The 22,809-nt window shown below is 45.7% G+C and overlaps 2 protein-coding genes across 5 annotated transcripts; one reads left to right on the top strand and one right to left on the bottom strand.

Annotated features, from left to right (window-relative positions):
* Window positions 1-212: 212 nt before the first annotated feature.
* Window positions 213-22,769, bottom strand: LOC149302087 (uncharacterized). Of its 4 annotated transcripts, none has more exons than XM_089483771.1 (8): window positions 21,972-22,769; window positions 19,097-20,227; window positions 17,250-17,362; window positions 14,517-14,608; window positions 3,011-3,174; window positions 2,473-2,547; window positions 1,343-1,506; window positions 794-997 (listed from the first exon to the last, which is right to left on the bottom strand). In XM_089483771.1, exons 3-8 carry the CDS (start codon window positions 17,283-17,285, stop codon window positions 884-886), a joined length of 645 nt encoding a protein of 214 aa, XP_089339897.1. In that variant the 5' UTR covers window positions 17,286-17,362; window positions 19,097-20,227; window positions 21,972-22,769; the 3' UTR covers window positions 794-883. The 4 variants fall into 4 exon arrangements, with proteins under 4 accessions (XP_089339894.1, XP_089339895.1, XP_089339897.1 ...); XM_089483770.1 differs by lacking the exon at window positions 14,517-14,608 and adding an exon at window positions 9,810-9,957 and having other exon boundaries at window positions 794-995; XM_089483768.1 differs by lacking the exon at window positions 21,972-22,769 and having other exon boundaries at window positions 213-995; window positions 19,097-20,263.
* Window positions 11,788-21,516, top strand: CTSW (cathepsin W). The gene is made up of 11 exons (XM_089483767.1): window positions 11,788-11,855; window positions 13,455-13,521; window positions 14,170-14,283; window positions 15,207-15,364; window positions 16,393-16,492; window positions 16,695-16,775; window positions 18,324-18,443; window positions 18,844-18,908; window positions 19,574-19,664; window positions 20,164-20,240; window positions 20,787-21,516. The coding sequence occupies exons 1-11, from the start codon at window positions 11,790-11,792 to the stop codon at window positions 20,898-20,900; spliced, it is 1,053 nt and encodes a 350-aa protein (XP_089339893.1). The 5' UTR covers window positions 11,788-11,789; the 3' UTR covers window positions 20,901-21,516.
* Window positions 22,770-22,809: the final 40 nt, after the last annotated feature.

The raw sequence follows: 22,809 nt of genomic DNA, 5'->3' as shown, positions 1-22,809 counted from the left end.
TTAACGTCACACGTTTATGAAAGCAGGGAGAGTGGCGTTGGGGCTAGGACAGGGATTGGCATGTTATGGGGTCAGACTGCAACTCCCATCAGCCCCATCCAGCATGGATAGCATTTGGATGTGAAGTCAAAGGCTTTCATGGCCAGCGTCCATAGTTTTTGTGGGGTTTTGGGGGCAATGTGGCCATATTCTGGACGAGTTTATTCCTGACGTTTCGTTAGCATCTGAGGCTGGCATCTTCAGAGTATGCTGGCATGGAAGAGAGTGGGGTATATGCATGCCCCACTCTCTTCCATACCAGCGTTCTCTGACGATGCCAAAGCCACAGATGGCTAAACATCAGGAACAAACTCTTTCAGAACATGGCCACGTAGCCCCCACAAACCCCACAAAAACACAAGTTGTGTTGATGGGAGTTGTTGTCCAAATGTAATGGAAATGTGCCTCATGCATTGGGCAGTAGTGACAGTTAGGTTGTGATACTCCAGATGTTGGAGTCTAGCTCCTATCAACCCCCTGTAAGGGATGATAGGAGCTATAGTCCAACAATACCAGGGATATATCTTGGTCGATCTGGTTTTGAGTAGAGTATGCTCAAACCCCTTGGGGGAAAAATATGATTTCCAGGATTCTTTGGGAAGCCCCAGAAGACAGTTTCTCAAACCGGTTAAGGTTGCAATGCGGACGGTGCGCTTGGATCCTGTGCCAAAGCAGGCTTAGAGAAGAGAGTTTCTTTGTCACACTGTCAGTGTTCCTGGACTAGTTGGTTTCCTCTCCTCTGGTTTCCAGTGCCAAAAAGGGGCACCCTTGAGGACGTTTCCTTCCAGCTGTCCATGCGGCGATGGCGGTTCTTCGGATGCCACTCCGGGACTGGGGTTCAGCTTCACGGTTGGCAGTGGCAGTGGCGCATCATGCGCACCAGCTGCACCAGCAAGGAGCCATCCTCTTTGAGGAAGACAAAGGAGAGTGGAGTCCAGTGGGACCGACAGCAGCGTCTCTGGCGAAAGAGGGAACACTTTTTATATTATTATTATTATTATTATTATTATTATTTATATCCCACTTCTCTGTGCAACACAACTGGGGCGGCTTACGCATTAAAACAATACAGATTCATATTTTAATTGATTGTATGTACAGCACTGTGTAAATTTACAGCGCTTTACCAATAAAGCTTAATAATAATAATAAGAAAATAAGAACCAGCGACATCCCTGGATATATTAGTGTGATGCCATCTTTTTCATTAGCAATGCAACCCTGAATAACCAGCAAAGGTTGTACTCTGCCTTTGCACTCAGGTGCAAAGTTTAAAAATGGTGAGGATGCCATTGTCCTTTACCTGTTCTGGGCCTCTGTCCGTCTGAAGGTTTGGGGGCTCAGGGGTGCATTCTTGGATCCAAAGGGCCAAGGAAGGCCCCTCTTCTTTTCGGCGGCAGTGGCAACCCAGGCATTCGGTGAAGAGGAAAGATGTGGGGTGCAAGACCCAGCTTTGCCAACCAAGATCTGCAAGAAGGTGCAAAGACGGTGGAAATATGTCAGCAACAGTCGGGATCCCACACCGCAGGCTGCAATGCATCACCACAATCTCCATTGCAGACACAATATGCAACTGTATTTGACAACCAGAGCCATGTAGGGCACCTGTGCCCATGTGGCGTAGGGGTTTGAGCATTGGACTACAACGCTGGAGGCCAGGCTTCAAATCCCAGCTCAGGCATGCAAATCCAACTGGGTGAGATGGGATTTCAATCCTCTCTCTCAGCCTCAGGGGGAGGCAATGGCAAACCCACTCTGAGCAAATCGTGCCAAGAAAGCCCTGTAACAGGTTCACCTTAGGGTAGCCATAAGTCAGAAATGTCTTGAAGGCACACCACAACAACAACAACAACAGGGCACCATGCAGGATGTTCTCTTGTGCAGCCTTGCTCTGCCCCATAGCAGCACTGGCACACAGTGGACCCTTGGTATCCGCTAGGGTTTGGTTCCAGAACTCCAAAATCAATGGATGCCCAAGTCCCATTATATACAGTGGCATAGTAAAATGGCAAAATCTTGGCTCGTTTTTTGGAATGTATTTCCCCTTCAAATGTTTTAAAGCTGCGGATCTACGCATGCAGAATCTGTGGGCATGGAGGGCCGACCAGACTCCATGAATGCGCCCATACAGAACCATCCAAACCATAGCAGGCAGGGCTATGATCGGCTTTGTGAGATCAATTACAAGTTGTGACAACCTTGAGAGGAATGTGTGTGTGTGTGTGTGTGTGTGTGTGTGTGTGTGTGTGTGTGAGAGAGAGAGAGAGAGAGAGAGTGCATCTGCACTGCAGAAACTACAAGTCCCAAAATTTCATAGCATTGCGCTGTGGCAGTTAAAGCGGTGCCAAACTGGGTTAATTCCGCAGTGCAGATGCAATGCAACCTGAGAGAAAGGGTGTTGCATTATATTCCAATGCAAGACGGAGCCTTTACCAGCCAACGTGACGTGATGCGAGACCTGGGTGCATCTTCCTCTTCGGAGCAGCATGGTCTGGTTGGAGGAGATACCTGTTGGGGGAAAGGAAGAAACTAGGTTAAAACTGCTTTGGATGGATGACTAGGTTCCAATGGGAAAGGTTGGAGGCTCTCTGGTTTGCAATAGTTCTTTACATTAGAGAAAATCCGGCCATGGAGCCAAGTCAGCACAGATAGTGCTGAAAAGGCACTCTATGCATGCTCAGAACTCCTTTAATTTCCCCTATGATAAGTGTCAGACTCAAGACCAGGGTTTGAATCCCGGCTCAGCCATGGAAACCCACTGACTTTGGGCAAGTTGCACACTCATAGGATGCCAATGGCAAACCTCCTCTGAAGAAACTTGCCAAGGCAACTTCACGATAGGATCGCCTTCAGGTCTCCATGAGTTGGAAATGACTCAAAGTCACAACGACAACAATATTGGCAGGAGGCCTGAAGGGCATAAGGATCTGGTCCAAGGTGAAGGAGGGATGGGGTACAAAGGGACACTCACTGAGGTGCTGCCCTCCAGAAGATGGGGCGAGCAGTGCCATGGTTTCCTTGGCCCAGGCTTGGCGCAATGGGGCCGTTGTTTCAACCAGGAACTGGGGGGTTCGGTCCAAGCGAAGTGAACGGAGTACGGATGAACTGATCCGCTGGAGGACCTGTTCCCTGCAACTGTTAAAGGGAGACATAAAACACACACACACACACACACACACACGTCACTGGTTCCAAATCTATATACACTTGTCCCTCCATATTGGCTAGGGTTAGGGGCACAAGACCCCCGTGAATGTGGAAAAACCGCAAATAACAAAAACGCCATATTTTCACCTGAGAGGACATCTCTCTAGGAATCTCTAGGTCCTCCATTGCAACTCTGTGGTCAATGTCTGACAGACACTGACCATAGAGTTTCACTGGAGGAGCTACAAAGGCCTAGTAGAGTGTCCTCTTTAGGAATCTCTAAGTCTTTCAGTGTGACTTTGTTAAAGTTGACCATAGAGTTGCGCTGGAGGACCTAGATATTCCTAGAGAGAACATATTAATCAAATCCGTGAATAATCAAAGTCACAAATATGGAGGGTTGAGTGTAATCTCATTCTGCGTCCCACTACCTTCTCGAACTCGGAGAGGGCCTTCTTGGTGGCTGCTCCTAGCTTTTCAAACTCCCTTCCAAGGGAGGCTTGACCAGCCCCTTCTCTGTTGTCTTTAGCTGGCAGGCAAAGACTTTCATGTTAAATGGCCTTCAGCCTTGGCTGACCAGGATAAGGGGATATACAGTCAGATACGCTGTTTTGTTTTTTGTTAAGTTTGTACAGTAGTCAAAGACATAGCCACGTAAATCTGTAGAAGCAGTACGTGGAGAGATCTTGCAGCACCTTTGAGACTCAGTGAAAGAAAGAAGTTGGCAGCAGGAGCTTTCCTAGACGTAAGTCTACTTCTCCTGCTGCCAACTTCTTCCTTTAAGTGAGTCCCAAAGGTGCTACAAGATCTATCCACATACGGATTTTACAGACTAATACGGCTGTATCTTTGAATTCTCCCACAAAACAGGGATATCTTGAATTGGTCCACAAAAATGCACATAAGACATGCTTGCATTTTGTGGATGTTGGCTGACCAGTATCCCTGTTTTGTGGGTTTTGGATGTTACTCTGCAAGCCCAGAAGTGCAACGTGAGGTTCTTATCACACATTGATGGTGCTAGGATTCCTTGGGTTTGTAGTTTATGGAGATACAAGGGCTATGTAGTGGTTTGAGTGTTGGACTACGACTCTGGAGACCAGGATTCGATTCCCAACTTGGCCATGGAAACCTATTGGGTGAATTTGCGCAAGTCACACTCTCTCAGCCTCAGAGGAAGGCCATGGCAAACCTCCTCTGAACAAAGCTTGCCAAGAAAACCCTATGACAGAGTCACCATAAGTTGGAAAGAACTTGAAGGCACCCAGCAACTACAAACATGCTTCTTGCTAGTAGAAGGATACAAAGCATGAGAATGAGTAGGGCTTTGGAGTAGGAAAGATATGGAAGTGGAGAAAACAAGTAAGCATGTGTTTATGGGAAGGAGGGATGGACTCCCGATCTTTGGAGACCTTTAAGCATGGATCCATTTTGCACCAGAATTGCTTTTTCCTATGGACTCTATTGGGTGCTCTCCCTCCATCATTTTGACCTGGCTTTGACCATTTTAGGTCTTGTTTTAAATCACGGCAAGCTGCCTTGGATGCCAACCTGGAGGGCAGAGTGGTGGCAATGATGAATTCAATGATGAAATAAGTAAATTGGGTGGAAACAGCCAGGGCTGGCATTCCACTGGCAGGGCCTTGGAGAACTTAAGAGGACCACATCTATGGCACCGTGGGGCGGCAGAGTTGGACTTTGGTGGTGGAGAAAGATATGGAGGTGGACAATGGATATCCATCCGGGACAAGGACGAACACGATGGGCTTTTCCTTCATTCCCTTTCCCAGCTATCTGAACCCAAATGCCCTCGGAGCAAACGGAGAATTGCGGCAGGTGCAATTATTTCACTTGCCCCTTGCTGCTCTTTGCATCACTGTGAAGCATCACATACAAACATACTCCCTTCTTCCCTTGAGCATGGGCTTACTTGTCATCTCCACATCTTTCCCCACCGACAAAGTCCTACTCTGACACTTCATGGTGCCAAGGAAGTGGCAAAGTTCTCCAAGGCTTTGCAAGTGGAATGCCAACCTTGGCAGGTTCCACCAATTAATTAATTTAATTAATTAATTAATAATTAATAACACAGAGAGAGAAAGAGAGAGAGAGATCTTCTCAGATGGCATCCAGGGCAGCTTCGCTGTTGTCACTGTGTGCCTTCAAGTCATTTTGGACTTATGGCAACCCTAAGACAATGCTATCATGGGGTTTTCACCTCAATCTCATTGGAGAAGCAGGGTTTAAATAAACTTATTATTATTATTATTATTATTATTATTATTATTATTATTGGTTCAGAGGAGGTTTGCCATTGCCTTCCCCTAAAGGCTGAGAAAGCGTGACTTGTCCCAAGTCACCCAATGGGTTTACATTGCCAAGCCAGGATTGGTCTTGGGTCCCATCTCCAAGAGCATGCATTTGCAAGGACAGTGGGTCCTCGGTATCCGCTGGGGTTTGGTCCCAGGTCCCTCCATGGATACTAAAATCCATGCATGCCCAAGTCCCATGAAATACAATTGCATAGTAAAACGGTGTCCCTTATACAAAATGGCAATGTCAAGGCTTACTTTTTGGAAAGTTATATTTTTGGGGAATATTTTAAATCCATGGATGCTTAAATCTGTGGATAAAAAAATCCGTGGAGACAGAGGGCCGGCTGTATTCCAAAACACTTCTGACCCCAAGCACTTCAAATAGCATTTCAACCTGTAAAATCCAATGACTAATGATAAGCAATATTGCACACCGCTTCAGACAGACTCCTGTTACAGAATGCAAATCTCAAAGATTGGCCAGAATAAAAAAGAGCTTCAGCTGCTGGCGGAAAGAGAGCAAAGAGAGGAGGCCAACCAACCGGATTTCCAGTGGAAGGGAGTTCCACAGCCTTAGACTAGCCTCTCTCTTTATGCCTTTGAATGTATTGGGACCAAGAGAGAGCCTTCCCTTGCAGATTTTAAAACAAATCAGACTGCCTTGTATAGGAAGAGACGCTTCTTTCCAAACATTTGCACAATCGTACACTGATGAAACCACAGAACTTGAAGGGGTATTAGGCTGAAGGCAATATGCATTGCTCTCACTTTGCTTTAGCAATGCTTCCTTTTTTATCTACACAACAATCCCGCAAGGTAGGTAACACTGAGAATGAATGGCCAGGGAGCTTCATGATGGATTCGGTGCTCACAACAATCCTGCAAAGTAGGTAAAGCTGAGCAAGGATATCTAAGATCAATGTCACCCGGAGAGCTTCATGATGGATCTGGGGTTCATAATAATCCTGAAATATTTGCACAGTTGCATGCTGGTGAAATCACAGATCTTGAAGACATAGAAAGAAAGGCAATATGGCTAAGGCAAAGGAACAGCAATGCACATTGCCTTCAGCCTGAGACCTCAAATATTAGGCTGAAGGCAATGGGCATTGCTCTTCCTTTGCCTTAGCCATACTATCTTTTCATCATCACAACAATCCTGCAAGGTAGGTAAAGCTGAGCAAGGATATCTAGGATCAATGTCACCGCAAAGAGCTTTGTGATGGATTTGGGACTCACATCCATCCTGAAATATTTGCATAGTTGCACACTGATGGACTCACAGGTCTTGAAACCTGCAAAGTCTGTAAAGCTGAACCAAAGTGACATAAGATTAATGTCACCCAGGGAACCTAATGATGGATTTGGGGCTCCTCTCTTGGACACCTCTTTTGCCCTGGTTCCTTGCCACTCCAGATGCCCAGCTACCTAGGAAGGCATGCCAACGCCTGCTTACCTTTCGTTGAGGGTCACAACTGTGCTTTCCAGAAACTGGTCCTCATCCAGGCCTGTCTCTCGGGGGGCACACACACCCCACAACAACACCCCTGTGAGGAGGCCGCTCACAAGTAGCAGGTGCAGCATGGCGCCAGTCGGAGTGGTGCCCAAGCCCAAGCGGAGGGATGTGGATCTTGCCACCAGGTGCCCCAGCCTGGCCGAGGACGCCGAAGGAGAAGAGACTGTGGGAACCTGCTTTTATCTGTCTCTCCCCCAACACTAGAGTGACCTTGGCATTTTTTGGCAAGCCAGCGCTCTTCTTGCCTTGCCTTGCCTGACAAGGGGGACTAGAAAGGGAGCGCCAGATGCCAGCTTTGGCTGCCCAAAGGGGCACGACTAGACTCTATGTTATTGCATAGTGGACCCTTGAGTCATCTCCGACTTAAGGCCGACCCCTAAGGCAAACCTATTGCAAACTTTTCTTGGCATGGTTTGATCAGAGCAGGTTAGCCATTGCCTTCCCCTGAGGCTGAGAGAGTGTGACTTGGCCAAAGTCACCCAAAGGCCAAGCCGGGAATCGAACCCTGGTCTCCAGAGTCCCAGTCCAATGCTCCAACCACTGTGCCATCTCACCATCTCTAACCCCAAAATGTGCCCTTATTGGAAAAATAAACCAAGACCAAGTCAATGTAGGGGTAGAGGGGGGTTGCTTTAATATGTGCCCATCTTGTCGGTCCTTTTACATTTATATGTGTTTTAAACTTGATCTTATTTGTCCCCTGCCTTGATCTATGGGGAAAGGCGGGTAAGGAGTAATACTATAGCAATAGCAAGTACATTTTTGTACCACTTCTCAGTGAAGTAACGCTCCCAAAGCAGCATGTAGAGAGATCTTGTGGCACCTTTGAGACTAACTGAAAGAAAGAAGTTGGCAGCATGAGCTTTGGAGACTTCAGTCTACTTCCTCAGATGCATTTAGTGCATTTAAATTTAGATGCATTTAGGAAATAGACTGAAGTCTAGGAAAGCTCATGCTGCCAACTTCTTTCTTCCAGAGCGTCTCAAAGGTGCTACAAGACATCTTTGCATACTGATTCTATAGACTAACATGGCTATATCTTTGAATCTGATCATTATTATTATTAACTGAAAGTAAGCAGTTGGCAGCATGAGCTTTCATAGACTTCAGCCTACTTCCTCAGATGCGTTTGGATGCATAGATGCATATGTTTGGATGCATAGACTTAAGTCTACTTCCTCCAAATGCATTTAGTCTCAAAGGTGCTACAAGATCGCTCTGCATACTGAGTCTACAGACTAACACTGTTATATCTTTGAATATTATTATTATTATTAACTGAAAGAAAGAAGTTGGCAACATGAGCTTTCATAGACTTAGGTCCACTTCTTCCAAATGCATTTAGTCTCAAAGGTGCTGCAAGATCTCTGTACACACTGATTCTGCAGACTAACACAGCTATATCTTCGAATGCTACTCCCTAAGCAAATAATAATAATAATAATAATAATAATAATAATAATAATAATACACTGTCTCCTTTCATGGGGAAACCCGAGTCACATGGCAAGACGGTCTTCCTTTGGAACAGAAAACTGTTGTCTCTAAGCTATAAATAAACTGGGCAGGTTGCTTGGGTCGGGAAGGATAAGGCCGGGAAGCTATAGGGGGCACATCGGTGGGGGAAGCAAGTCTGGAATTCGCTCAGAGATTAAATGTTCACAAACACCATGCTTTGCACCTGCTCCCAAGGTCTCCACATCAAAGGGGCGGCCAGAGAAATGGCAGCTGGAAGTGAGACGGAGCAAGGCATAGGCCATCTCCAAGCCACATCTGGATCTCCCTTTGAAGCGCCATCCAAGACTTTCCCTTCAATGGCCAGCTTTTATTAAAATGCAACACTAAACAACCACCCCAAAAGCAGCAATTCTTTAGGGATGAAGAGACAGAGAGGCCCAGTGCGCCTTAAGGAGATCAGCATCCTTTGGCGGAGATATTTTTGCCTCCTCTGTCTCCGTTGAGCCGGGGGTCATCTTGACTAGCCTTCCCTCCCCATGTCCTCCAAAGGTTTAGGTATCCAGATCCCACAACTGTGTCTAACCTATTTCATCCTTACCAGGAAATAAATAAATAAAGGAATTACACGGTTGAAAAACAACTCTGAAACTGACACTCATGTGCACACAGTTGTAGCATTGCCATAGCCATGCTAGTTGTACATTTCCGGCTATTGTGGCCCATTAGATTAGTGCAACTTTTCCAAACTCCAGCCAGGTCTTTTGCAAAGTTAACGGATCTGAAAGGCCCATTTAACAACAACCCTTAAGTAAGGAATGCAAACTTAAAGTTGTGCATAGGTAGCATATAAGGAATTGTGGAAGGGTGACTTTTGGAAACAGCACGGTCTTTGCAGAAAATGCGCTCTCTGCATAGGAATTGCGTATTTGGCATAGAAAATATTGTGTGCCTTCGAAGGTGGAAGGCTAACTATATGCCTCCTTTCTCCCAAAACTGATGCTCAAGACAGCTCTAAACGCATATCACTACTCTTTGGGAGTCTTTGCCAGTAACATGATGCCATCTGCATATCTGAAAACGTTCATGTTCCTTCCCCCTGTCGTCACGCCTATTTCTGCCAAGCCTCTCTGGGTTGTTGTTGTTGTTTTGCATGATGTGTATAAATGAGAACATTATAAATGTTTAACTAAAAACACTCCGGTTGGCCTTGGGCAAGTCACACTCTCTCAGCCTCAGAGGATGGCCTTGGCAAACCCTCTCTGAATATACTTGCCAAGAAAACCCTCTGAAAGATTGACCCTATTCCATAAATCAATTGCAACTTGGATACACACCAGAACAAGTCATTTGGCGTCTTTGCTCATTCGTGCCAACAATGTGATGCCATCTGTGTATCCAAGACTGTTGTTCCTTCCCCTTGTTTTCATGCTTCTTTGTGCCAAGTCTCCCTGGATCGTTGTTGTTGTTTTGGCATGATACATCCTGCGTATAAATGAGAACATTTTACCAAGGGTTTCATTAAGGATCGGGGCGTCGTAGTAGTAGTTGTTGGTCTGCCAAGGCTGAGCCGAGCGGCAGGACAGATCGCCTCTTGGGCCAGCGCCAAGCAGAGCTCTGCCAGGCCGGCCAAACATCTCTCAAGGCCAAACCCTGGGGAACGGGGGCACCATGCCAAGGAACCAGAGGAAATGTGGGATGGATGTGTGGGATGCGCCCAAAGCCTCCAGACAGACCCATGCGCCGGCCGAGGGTTTGGAATCTGGCACACAGTTGTGGGCTTTGTGGTTATGTCAAGAGGTGGAAAGGGTGCAAAGCCAGGTTCCCAATTTTTATAAAAGCATACATCACATGAATAGAGTATTTTGTTTTAAAGGAAAGACCTGACGCATGCAGCAGCCCAAATGCAGGTGCAGAACAGCGATGGTGAATGGCAATGAAGGCCCTATAGCAGTCTAGGCTTTGAAAACGTTTTACAATTCAGGACTTATTTGGCACATTTGGTTTTGCACAGAAAACAGCATGTATGGAGCGGGAGACGGCTTTAGGAAACAGCATTGCCTCTGCATAGGAATAGGATGTTCTGCACAGGAAAATGCTGTTTCCCACACAGAGAATGCTGTTGTCGTGTGCCTTCAAACTGATTCTGACTTATGACGATCCAAAAGTGATCCTATGCTGGGGTTTTCTTGGCAGGTTTCTTCAGAGGGGAGTTTGCCATTGCTTTCCTCTGAGGCTGAGAGAGTGTGACTTGCCCAAGCTCACCCAATGGACATACGCGGCTGAGTCTGAATTTGAACCCTAGTCTACAGAATCATACTTCAAATGCTCAAACCACTATGCCACAATGTGTCTGTATCTCCCCAAACTCCCCAAACTACAAATCCAAGGAGTCCACAGGATGGAACCAGCCAATGCAATTGTAGGGTGTATCAATAGAAGTACAGTGTCTAGATCAAGGGAAGTAAGAGTGCCACTCTATTCTGCTTTGGTCAGGCCTCACTTCTTCTTCTTCTTCTTATTATTATTATTATTATTATTATTATTATTATTATTATTAAACTTTATTTCTATAGTGCTGTAATTATACACAGCGCTGTACAAAGTCACCTGGAATACTGTGTCCAGTTCTGGGTACCACAATTCATGATGAATGTGGACAAGTTGAAACGTGTCCAAAGGATGGTGAGCAAAATGGTGACAGGTCTGGAAACCATAAAGCTGGGGAGGAGAAGGTTAAGAGGCGATATGATAGTCCTCTTTAAGTATTTGAAGGGATGTCACATGGAGCAAGCTTGTTTTCTGCTGCTCCAGAGAATAGGACTTTGAGCAATGGATGCAAACCACAGGAAAAGAGATTCCAGGTCAACATTAGGAGGAACTTCCAGAGGGTAAGAGTGGTTTGACGGTGGAATATGCTCCCTTGGAGCATATTCTTTGGAGGTGTTTAAACAGAGGCTGGATGGCCGTCTTTTGGGAGTGATTTGATGGTGTCTTCCTGCATGGGTTGGATTGGATGGCCCTTGGGGATCTCTTGCAACTCTGATGTGATGCATGCTCAAAAACTACACCGGGTTTTGAGGGCTTTCCATCTCCTCTTGTGGTGTTCACTGCACTCTTTCTCACAACCTCGGCCTCCCAATATAACACCACCACCCCCTACACCTTCCTCCATCTGTGGTTTCTACTCCACCGGATGCCGTCCCCCTCCAGAGTCTTCTCTTTTCATTCCCCGACGCTTGCAACTACTTTCGCTCCTAACCACGGCCAAAGACGCAGCACCCGTTATGTGGCCGGTTACCTTTCCCCTTTGCTTCATGCTTTGCGGGGTATGGATTTCTGCCTCCGAGGTCCAGGCTGCCCTGCCTCCAGACTTAAGCATGGTAAGAAAACGCCAGAAGGATGGGAAGAGGGTGGAAAGGCAGAAGTCTAATCATAGGGATTTCTTGGTGGAAGACGTTCAGAAATGGTTTACCGATGCTACCTTCTGCGAAGTACTAACAAGCATTAGTGGTGGTACCACTGCCATTGTTTCATGCAGTTGACTTCAACTTATGGAAACCCTATGAATGAGGAATAGGGTCTGGATGGCCATTTCTTGGGGTGCTTTGAATGTGAGTTCCTGCATGGCAGAATGGGGTTGGCTTGGATGACCCTTGGGGGTATCTTCCAACTCTATGATTCTCTATAAGACCTCTATGTCTGACCCTATTATCAAGAAGTATGTTCAGGTCTTGCAAACTCAGGGCTGTGGGTGGCTTCCTAGATTGAGTCTATCCATCATGGCACTGAGAGCCATAGTGGTTTAGTGTTGGACTATGACTCCGGAGACCAGGATTTGAATCCTTGCTCAGCTATGAAACCCACTGAGCGGCTTTGGGGAAGTCACACCTTCTCAGCCTCAGAGGAATGCAATGGCAAACCTCCTCTGAAGAAACTTGTCAAGAAAGACCTATGATAGGTTTGCCTTAGAGTAGCCATAAGTTGGAAATGACTTGAAGGAACGCAAGACCAAGAACAAACCATGGCATTACTTTCCCGTGGTGATGGGTTTGTGTACTCCTGGGAGGCAAGAGGCCGTGCTGATGGGAGCAATGGTGCCGATGGGCATCCCATGTCAGACAAGCTTTTGCTGAGGAGCCAGACTAAATGTGCCAAGCCAATATTGGGCACCAGCCTTAGTGGTGGAGTGACACTGACAGAGGATTTCTCAAATCAGTGGCACCATTGCTAACGGTGGTTAGTCATGCACCGAAGGTGGCACCGATAAACCACTTCTGAACATCTTTCACCAAGAAAACACCACGATGAGACAATCCAAAATGAAGCTGGCACCTCTCTGTCTGTCTGTTGCCTGTTGACTTTGGGCAAAGCCCATACACTTTGTAGGGTTTTCTCAGGCAAGGAATAGCTAGAGGTCGTTTTGCTGGTTCCTTCCTCTGAAATCGAGCCTACAGCACCTGGCATTCATTGGCAGTATCCCATCCGAGGACTAACCAGGGCTAACCCTGCCTCGTTTCCAAGATCAGGCAGGGTACGATGCCTTTAGGGTATCTCAGCATTCGTTGTTGTGCGCCTTTGTTGCTGTGAGCCAAATACATTTCGAGGGCACTCCGACAACTTGGTTTCCAACTTATGGCAGCCCTAAGTTGGCACCCATCCTGCGCTTTTCTTGGCAAGATTTGTTCCGAGGAGATTTGTCAGGGCCTCCTTCTGAGGCTGAGAGAGTGTGACTTGCCGAAGGTGGTCACTTTCATGGGCAAGCGGGGTGTCGTAGTCCAGCATTCAAACCATTGTGCCATGCTGGCTTTGGGCATGCACTAAAATGAGTGCTATCTGAGCAGTCGTAAAAGGCACCGGAGGTGGAAAGAAATGTGGCAACTGACCCCAGTTCCAGAGAAGGTTAAAATGGAGGTTGTTTGTGATGCTTTCTGTATCTTGGATGAACTAGCTTTCTCCCTGCCTTTTTGCATTTCCTACAGACTCAAATGGTCCAGATGTTTCAGGATTTTATGAGACAGTTCAACAAAACCTACGAAAGCCAAGAAGGTAAGCTCTGTTTGTCCTAGGTTTTGGGGAATATAGTTGAGGTTGGCTTTTATTTCTGGAGATGATAAATCCAGACATCATCTGAGGTTCCTTCTAGAACTAAAAACTAAACAGGGCGCCATGCAAATGCCAGCCTTTGACAACTTGGTGCCTGCCAGATGTGCCTCTTTTTAAACAGTATTTGTACACCGAACGCTTGCACGGAAAAGTGCTTTGCACGGAAAACAGCATTTCCTTGGCAAGATTTGTTCAAAGGAGGTTTGTCGGACAGCCTCCTTTTGAGGCTGAGAAAGTGTCACTTACCCAGGGTTACATGTTTTATGACCAAGTGGGGAATTGAACGAACCCTGGTCTCCAAAGTCGTAGTCTAACCTTCAAACCACTATGCCATGCTGGCTCTTGGCATAGCCATGCGAAGAACCAGCATAGAAAGCAGCATTGGGAAACAGAAAATGTTGTTGCTGGCCCAGAAAACACTGTTTTGGATCATGGAAGCCGGAGTCCAAAATGGCAGCGTTTCCAACCTGCGGACGCTGCTCTCCAGAAGCCTTTTCCTAATATAATGCATGAAATTATAAGTCTACAATGATAACTTTCTCCTGTGTTTCACTGCATGCACAAACACACTCTCGGTTTCTCTCCGTCCAGAGACACACCATCGCTTCAAGGTTTTCATGCGCAACTTGGAAGTCAGCCATGCGCTGCAGGCGTCTGAGCTGGGCACTGCCCAGTATGGCATCACCCGCTTCAGCGACCTAACAGGTAAAAATGCATCCACCAAGGCTGAAAAAAGTATTGTAACCCTTTTCACTTCTGCCAGGAACGGGTCTTTTACAAAACCAATGGCCTATGTGGCTGTTTCTTAACATATATATTCCCTAATAGTTGAGCAAATATTGTTAATATAAATAATGCAGTTTGATACTGCTTTAACTGCCATGGCTCAATGTTACAGACTTCTATAGTTTTGCAAGGTATTCGGCCTTACTCCTTACCTTGCTTTTTCCAACTTCTCTTGCAACAAGGATATGCCTCCTCTTTTCTTCTGGCTTTCAGGGATTGTATTTCGGTAACTACAAAAGATGCTCTGGAATCAAAAAGAAACAAGGAATCAGAGCATCTTTTCCCCTCTACAGCGCCAGCCTTCCCAACATCATCCTATTGTGGATGATGGGAGCTATAGTAACAGAATCATCACCTTTGACAGACATTCCCTTCCAAGACGTTCCCAAATACATCCAAATGGGTGGGAGAAGTCGAAGCTAAGACCTAGACTTGTGTCTGTTTGTGTGTCTGTGTCTGTATTTATATTACTTTACAATTAGATGCATTATCATATTATGTAAATGATATTTCCGTTGTGAAGTCGAAGGCTTTCATGGCCAGCATTCAGTTTTTTGTGGGGTTTTGGGGCTAAGAGGCCATTTTCCAGAAGAGTTTATTCCAGATGTTTCACCAGCATCTGTGGCTTTGGCATCTTCAGAGAACGCTGGCATGGAAGAGAGTGGGGAATATATATATCTGTGTCTATGTCATTGGCATTCTTCACAAAAGCGACGGTGACGGCGTTCATTTTCATGTTGTCGTTGTATGCAAAATGGATGCCGGCTGTGTATATTTTGATGCAGTTGGCATTCTTGGTGCAAAAGGCATGGTGACCGCTGCCTTCCTCTTTCCCCCTCTAGAACATGAGTTTGCAAAGATGTATGGCATGTCTCTTCCCTCACCAGCGCCACCAGTGAAACAGTTAAGGTACCCCAACCTGGGAAATATTGCAAATAAATCCATATCTCAATCCTGCGACTGGAGAAAGGCGGGCGCCGTCTCAGCGGTGAAAGACCAGGTAAGGATGGAAAAGGCTTGCAAGGTACTGGGGAAAAGAGGGCACCCATCCCAGAGAGGTTTCGGAAATGGGACATTATACTTTGGGTATGGCAAGGGTGGCATAGTTGTTTAAGTGTTGGACTACGACTTTGGAGACCAGGGTTCGATTTCTGATTGGACACTGATCAGGATTGATTCACCAATCTTCTGGCACCCATCATCGCCATCTAGTTGTAGTCCAAATAGTAGCATTGCCAGTCAATGGATGTTTCTGTCCATCATCGTAACAATCTGTGACTGGTTGCTGACGAACGCCTAGTTTGCTCTGGCTACTGTTAATGATTTAATTATTAATGGTTGTTTGATAATTTAATTGTATTTTATTATTACTGATGGGAAGATTAGGGAGGGATAGCGTTGTAATGTTATTATATGACATTGTATTGATATTGTATTTTAATGTAAGCCATTTCAATTGTTCGGAGGAGCGGGATATAAATAATAATAATAATAATAATTATTATTATTATTATTATTATTATTATTATTATTATTAGCTTCCCTATATGAAGTCCTGAGTCTATAGAGACCCCAAGCTTAGTGTTTTCAGCATTGGACTACAATTCTGGAGACTGGGGTTCGATCCCCAACTCGGCCATGAAACCCATTGGGTGCCCTTTGGCAAGTCACACTCTCTCAGCCTCAGGGGAAGGCCATGGCAAACCTCCCCTGGAGAAATCTTGCCAAGAAAACCCCATGATAGATTCGCCTTACAGTCACCATAAGTCAGAAACTGTGGATGATACTGTCTCTGGCAACTGTCTCACGCTAACCCTATGAGTCTTGGCTTCACTACAGATGATGGAATAGGGGCTACATCAGTGGTTCCCAAACTTTGGTCCTCCAGATGTTTTGGACTTCAGCTCCCAGAATTCCTGACCATTGGCCAAGCTGGCTGGGACTTCTGGGAGTTGAAGTCCAAAATACCTGGAGGACCAAAGTTTGAAAGCACTGAACTGCACTGACCTCTTCTTCTTCTCCTCCCAGGGACCAGATTGCAGATCTTGCTGGGCTTTTGCGACTGTCTCCAACATTGAAGCCTTGTGGAACATCCACCAGCATGTGCCACAAAACCTTTCAGTGCAAGGTAGGCATGGGAGGATATAGGAGCAAGGCTGGGTTTGGCCCTGGCCTTCCTATGGCTTAGCCCTAACGCCAATATTAGCTCTGGGTTTGGAACAACGAAAGCACAGCCAGGGGCTCTGGATGATTGGAAAGCCTCGAAAGAAAGATCTATTCCTTCCAGGATTGGGTTTCCCTTTTCACCAGGCTTTCTCCTTCTCTTCCAGAGGTAATAGACTGCGCCTACAAGAAGACAGGCTGCCAGGGGGGCTTTGTATGGGACGGACTCCTGGCTGTATTCAAAAACAGTATGTATTGGCTTCTCACTCGTCTCCTTTCTTTCTCTAGGTTTATCAATTAGATTCCAATGCCATCTTTCCTTGTAGGACCTGGAGGCAGCTTACATGATGCTATATCTTCCCAAAAGGTCAAGAAAACTTGTGGGTTTTCTCAAGTTCAATGTAGTCAAGAGCTGGATCTATCCATAAATGTCCACATATAGAAAACTGGAGTGTGTCCAGAGGCGGGCGACTAAAATGGTGACAGGCCTGGAAACCATGCCCTATGTGGAGTTTATTCCAGTACGCAATACGTTTGAGTTCAAGAGTTTATCCCATGAATATGCCCCCAAAATCGTGTATTTATGTGTAACGGTTTCACGCGGCATCGCACAAAACCCGCCATTAAAGTGGTCACAAAGAGGCCTTAACGTGCATCTTTTTACTTTTGACAATGCATTTCCAACATTGTTTGATGTGATAATCAATGGTGCACCTACTCACCATTTCCGCTTTGTTTGCGGGATGCTTTAAATGCATTTTAATCTCTCTTTAATGCTGAAATCAGCCCCAGTGTGATAAACTCCTATGACAGTAGCTTAGGGAGTATGCTTTACCTGGGAAAGAGAAAGAAATCCAGTTGTTGCAAAGATGCATAATAGTGCGTTGGGAAGAGTGTCCCGATGCAAACTGGGCTCTACTGATGTGTATCAATGATGCCCTGATGTGCAACAAGACTATGCACATAGGTGCTGTTGTGCACTGGTCAATAACATAACAGCAGCTTTTTTGTGGGTTTTTGTGGCGATGTGGCCATGTTCTAGAAGAGTTTATTCCTGCGTTTCACCAGCATCTGTGGCTGGCATCTTCAGAGAATGCTGGCATGGAGGAGAGTGGGGTGTGTATACATGCATACATATAGACCAGGGGTAGGCAACCTTTCTGAGCCAGGGGCCGGGTTGCTGTTCCTCAGACAACTGGGGGGCCGAAGCCAAAAAATAAATAATTAAAAAAATTTTAAAAAATTAAATATATAAATAAACCAGGACAAATGTACGACAAAATTTTCAAATGGAGAACATTTTTTTTAAAAAAAATGGAGGACACTCAAAAAAATTTGCTGATTTTCTAGAAAATGTTAATATAAATGCATGTTTCTGAGGCTTCTATAGACAATTGCCCCCCAAAGGCCCCGGCGGCAATCGGCGGCAGGACTGGGCTGGGGCCGGTCCCAAGGCCTCGCCGGGCCGCATCCGGCCCGCGGGCCACAGGTTGCCTACCCCTGATATAGACACATACATACATATATATACCCTACTCACTTCCATGACAGCATTCTCTGAAGATGCCAGCCACAGATGCTGGCAAAACACAGGAATAAAAACCCACAAAAAACCATGGATGCCAACCATGAATGACTTCTAATTCACATAACAGCAGCTCCTTAATGGATACGGATGTTTTGGAAATGCTCGATTCTTATTCCCGCAGACATGTCTCCGCTAGGACTCTGTCTCGCTCGTGCCCATAAAAATGCCCATCTCTGTATGTCACTAACCATTGTACTTTGCTTTCCAGGGGGGCTATCAAGCAGTGTCCTGTACCCCTACGTGGGCAGAAACCAGCCCTGCCAGGAAGACCAGAGGAAAAAAGTGACCCCAATCTACGGCTATGAGGTCCTCCCCAGGGATGAAAAATGTAAGTGATTGCAAATACGATGGACTAGAAGTCATGTAGTCTTCTGGATTTTGCTCTGCAGCTCCTAGAAAATACAGCCAAGGGTGAGAGATGATGGGAGTTGCAGTCCAACATCTGGAGCTGCATGGTTCCCATATCGCTGCCCTGATCTGCAAGGAGGCTTGATAAAAGCTATTAATAAATGAAGGAATGGGGCTTCTTAGGAGTTCATCACACAGGGGGAAATTGCAAGTTTAAATGGGGTTTATCCCGTGAAAATTGCACAATTACTATTAAAACGTGATTAAGATTTCCACACAAGGGAATATCTTCTAGGGCAAAACCCTGGCTAACTCTTAAGGTTCTTCTCTCTTTTAATAACATTTAATAACCGTTGCGTTGCCTCTCTCTCATCTCCTAGACATAGCTGGCATTGTGGCTTCCCAAGGGCCGGTGACAGCGTTGTTCAACATGAAGGTCCTTCAGGTGGGTGCTTTGTAGGGTTGCAAACTTATGTATGCATCTATGTATGCCTTCTTAGAGCCAAGGGGCGGATGCAAATATAACAGCAAATGAACATTTAAAAACATGCTTCCTGCTCACCTATAGATCTCCCTGGCTGTTTTACTAATGGCCTTTAATGTATAGAATCGTCTTGCAAAACGAAGTCTCACCTCACCACAATATATTTCTTTATCAGCCTCTGTCTTTCTCCAAATGCCGGATGCGATAACACAAATGTCAGGTTTCCCACTTCGTTCTGTCTTAATAAACTTTAAAGCAGACTATTAAAATTTACATTGGAACAAAAATCCCTTGACTTTGCGCGATTCAACTTCTTTGGGAAACATTTAGGAGTTTGACCCCATTGACAGATTTGGGTCCAAAGCTTCAGTGGTGAGACAGCGTGAGATTTAAAGGACATGTCAAATCAATTCAACCTTTCCAATTTTAAGAAGCGGTCGCTCTCCTAGTTGAGACCTGCGCATAGTCCTTGCGTCTTGCCCAGAGCTGAACCTTCCCAAACTGGAAAAGTTGCACCCATTTTTCCTAGCTGGAATTGCCCCATGCAAACTGGAGACTTCGGTTTCAAGACCCTTCCAAGCAAAGGCTCCATTGACTTCTTATGTTTCTTTCCGTTTCTCCGCCAGAATTATAAAAAGGGCATCCTCCGGAGACCTTCCCAGGACTGCCACCCAGATCACCTAGATCACGTCGGGGTCATTGTGGGCTTCAATGAAGGTGAGCGGACAAGGTCTTCATGGGGTCGAGGGGAAAGGGATCTTGGGGAGCAAGATCCAGCCAAATGGACCCCAAATCTATGCAAGCAAGTTCTCAGGGGCATCCATTGGCAGCAAAAAGAAACCCGGTGTCGTAAAGTTTGCAAAGTTCATTATCCCTAAGTTTGTAAAGTTCATTATATCTAACTAAAGACAATTCAGTTGTGGGTCGATGAGAAATGGAGCCTAGTCACATTTGGAAGGCCAAGGAACGGAAAGCAAGACGTTGGACTGCATCTCTCATCATCCCGAAATGCAGACTATTCTGCTGCGGGTTGATGAGAAATGGAGTCCGGCAACATTTGGAGGACCAAGTGTTCCCAATTCCTGATCTAGGACAGCTAAAGAAAACCTCCTCATCTAGAAGAAGTCTTACCTCTGGGGCTAAGCGAGGATAGGGGACGTTTAGCCTGATCCAGCAAAGCAACACTTGGATTTGTTGTTTTGTCCTTTTTCTGCAGTCAAATCTCGGCGGGGATCCTGGACCGGACCGTATTGGATCATCCAAAATTCATGGGGAGAGCACTGGGGAGAACAAGTGAGTTGGGCATTAATTATAAAATCATTGGGATCGGGGACAGGAGTTATGATATCCCAAAACATCCAACCAAAACAGGGCGACGCAGCTTAGGAGATGCTATGAGACACGCTACATGCCTTCAAGTAGTTTAGGATTTATGGTGACCCTAAGGCAACCCTATCTTGAAGCTTTCTTGGCAAGCTTCCTTCGGAAAGGGTTTGCCTTCCTCTGAGACAGCAGGACTTATCTACCATGGCTGAGCAAGGATTCGAACCCTGGTCTCCCGGAGTCCAACGTTGAAACTACTATACCAATAAACGCGTCTTAGAGCAAATGAGAGCCAGCATGGCATAGCAGTTTGTATCGGACTGCAACGCTGGAGACCAGGATACGATTCCCTGCTTGGCCATGATGCCCACCTTAGGCAAGTCACACTCTCTAAGCCTCAAGGGAAGGCAATGGCAACCCCACTCTGGACAAATCTTGCCAAGAAAACTCTGTGATAGAAGTTGAATACGCAAACGGTGGCATTGCCCTGTCTAACCTGTCCTCGTCTCACCTTAGGGGTATTTCCGTCTGCACCGTGGCACCAACACCTGTGGCATCGCCATGTACGCTGTGACTGCGACGGTCAAGGATTCGGAGAGAAAGAAGCCTGTTCTCTGCCCTGCCGCTTGATGGCACAACTGGGTGGCACATGTCCCTGTGCGTACAAGGCAGAACCTGTGGCCTTCCAGATCTCATGGGACCATACAAGGACCATAAATCTACCCAACGCCCCAAAACCTCCCATGACTTTTGGCCATGATGCCCGAGGTTCATGATGCCCAAAACCAGGTGGCAGCCAAAAGATCAGTCCTGGTACCTCTCTCCACCTCCATCATCTGACATCTCAAGCTGTCCCTTTCTAGGGATGCTTTCCATTAGCTTTGCAACAGCCAAGGTTATTGGAATACAAATCCCAGCAGCCTTGGCTAGCATAGGTAATGTTGAGAGATGCTGGGAGCTGCAGTCCTGGAGGGCCCCACCGATGCCACAAACATCATCGCCCGATATCTCAAGCTGTCCTTTTCAAGGGATACGTTCCATTAGCTTTGCATCAGCCAAACCTCTGCCAAGGTTATTGGACTGCAAGTCCCAGCAGCTCTAGCCAATATAAGTAAAGGTGAGGGATGCTGGGAGATGCAGTCCAATATAAAAATGTAGAAAAAAGAAGGGATAGACTTTTCTTGCAAAAAAAGTCTCACCTTTCAATATATATATATATATATATATTTAGCCACTGTCTTTCTTCAAATGCTAGATGCAATAAAATGCTAATTTTGATTTTATACTTAATGCAATACATGCAATAAATAAATAAATGGATGCAATAAAATGCTAATTCTGGTTTCCTACTTAATTCAGGATTAATAAACTTTAATAGCAAGCCATTAATAGTTTGGGGGGAAAATCTGATGACTTGTACGATTCAGTTTTAGGAGTTTGACCAAACTGGCAGATTTTGGGCAAAAGCTTCTGCGGTGGCACTACTAGTTGCTAGAGGAGATGGCATTTAATGGGCATTTAAAAGGGAACGTGGCAGAAATAGGATTTGCAGAGAGGATGGATTAGCTTTTTAATATGCCGGCAATCTATAAAAATACATTGGTAATTTTGGTGCTTAATAAATCTAAACAGAACTGACCCAAGACAGAATCAAGATGGCACAAAGCTTTTCAGGCCATCACAAGCAATCGCTTCACCCACCTCTTTCCTTTCTTCAGCATTTATGGTTCCATGCTCCAGCAAATGTAGTTTCTATTCTGATGATGGTTTGCATTTGTGATATTTCGCACCTGGAACGTCACAAGGGGTTTGCTGCTGATGTTCTTGTTATGTCTATTTCTCACTGTGCCCCGTGCTGGTGTCTTTTCCGTTGTGGGTTCAAGCTTGCCGTTTGTGGTTTTCTTCCTTGGCGCCTACAATGGTTGCACGGTAAGCTGATACATTGTGAGCCTGTGGTTGCATGGCATGACGATACAGAACCGGGTTTGCTTCCACTATGTATGCAAATGGCTAAAGGAGAAGGGGAAAACTTTTGGCCTAACACCATCCTTGGTCAAAGGAGAGTGCCAAGCTGGAATGTCTTTGCAGGAAGGCAAGCTCTTGAGGAATGGCTAGGGAGCTGGGTACCTTTACCTTGGAGAAGACTGAGAAGTGGCATGATGCCTATCTATCTATCTATCTATCTATCTATCTATCTATCTATCTATCTATCTATCCCCTCTCTCTCATCAATATCTATATATCAATATCTGTCTGTCTATCTATCTACTTCTCTCTCTCATATCAATATATATATGTGTGTGTCCACTTATCTTTCTCTCTCTCTCTCGATATGTATGTGTGTGTGTGTGTATATATATATATTCACCTATCTCTCATCTATCTATCTATCTATCTATCTATCTATCTATCTATCTGCCTATCTATCTGCCTATCTATCTACCTACCTATCTTTCTCTCTTTCATCAACACACACACATGCATATACATCTCTCTCTCTCTCTCATCTATATCCTTATCTCCCTATCTCCCCACCTAT

This window comes from Sceloporus occidentalis, unplaced genomic scaffold (assembly GCF_023333645.1).
Source record: "Sceloporus occidentalis isolate IW3139 unplaced genomic scaffold, rSceOcc1.0.p SCAF_20, whole genome shotgun sequence".
In the NCBI taxonomy this organism is placed as follows: Eukaryota; Metazoa; Chordata; class Lepidosauria; order Squamata; family Phrynosomatidae; genus Sceloporus; species Sceloporus occidentalis.
This window is presented reverse-complemented; position numbering and strand designations above follow the sequence as displayed.

Coding starts and splice junctions, on each gene's coding strand:
- CTSW (XM_089483767.1), top strand. CDS start 11,790: ATGCTTTGCGGGGTATGGATTTCTGCCTCCGAGGTCCAGGCTGCCCTG. Junction 16,776..18,323: donor CCTGGCTGTATTCAAAAACA/GTATGTATTGGC, acceptor TTTGCTTTCCAG/GGGGGCTATCAAGCAGTGTC. Junction 19,665..20,163: donor CATTGTGGGCTTCAATGAAG/GTGAGCGGACAA, acceptor CTTTTTCTGCAG/TCAAATCTCGGCGGGGATCC.
- LOC149302087 (XM_089483768.1), bottom strand. CDS start 17,285: ATGCATTTAAAGCATCCCGCAAACAAAGCGGAAATG. Junction 2,548..3,010: donor TTCTGGAGGGCAGCACCTCA/GTGAGTGTCCCT, acceptor TTCCCCCAACAG/GTATCTCCTCCAACCAGACC. Junction 1,507..2,472: donor GCATCACGTCACGTTGGCTG/GTAAAGGCTCCG, acceptor ACCTTCTTGCAG/ATCTTGGTTGGCAAAGCTGG.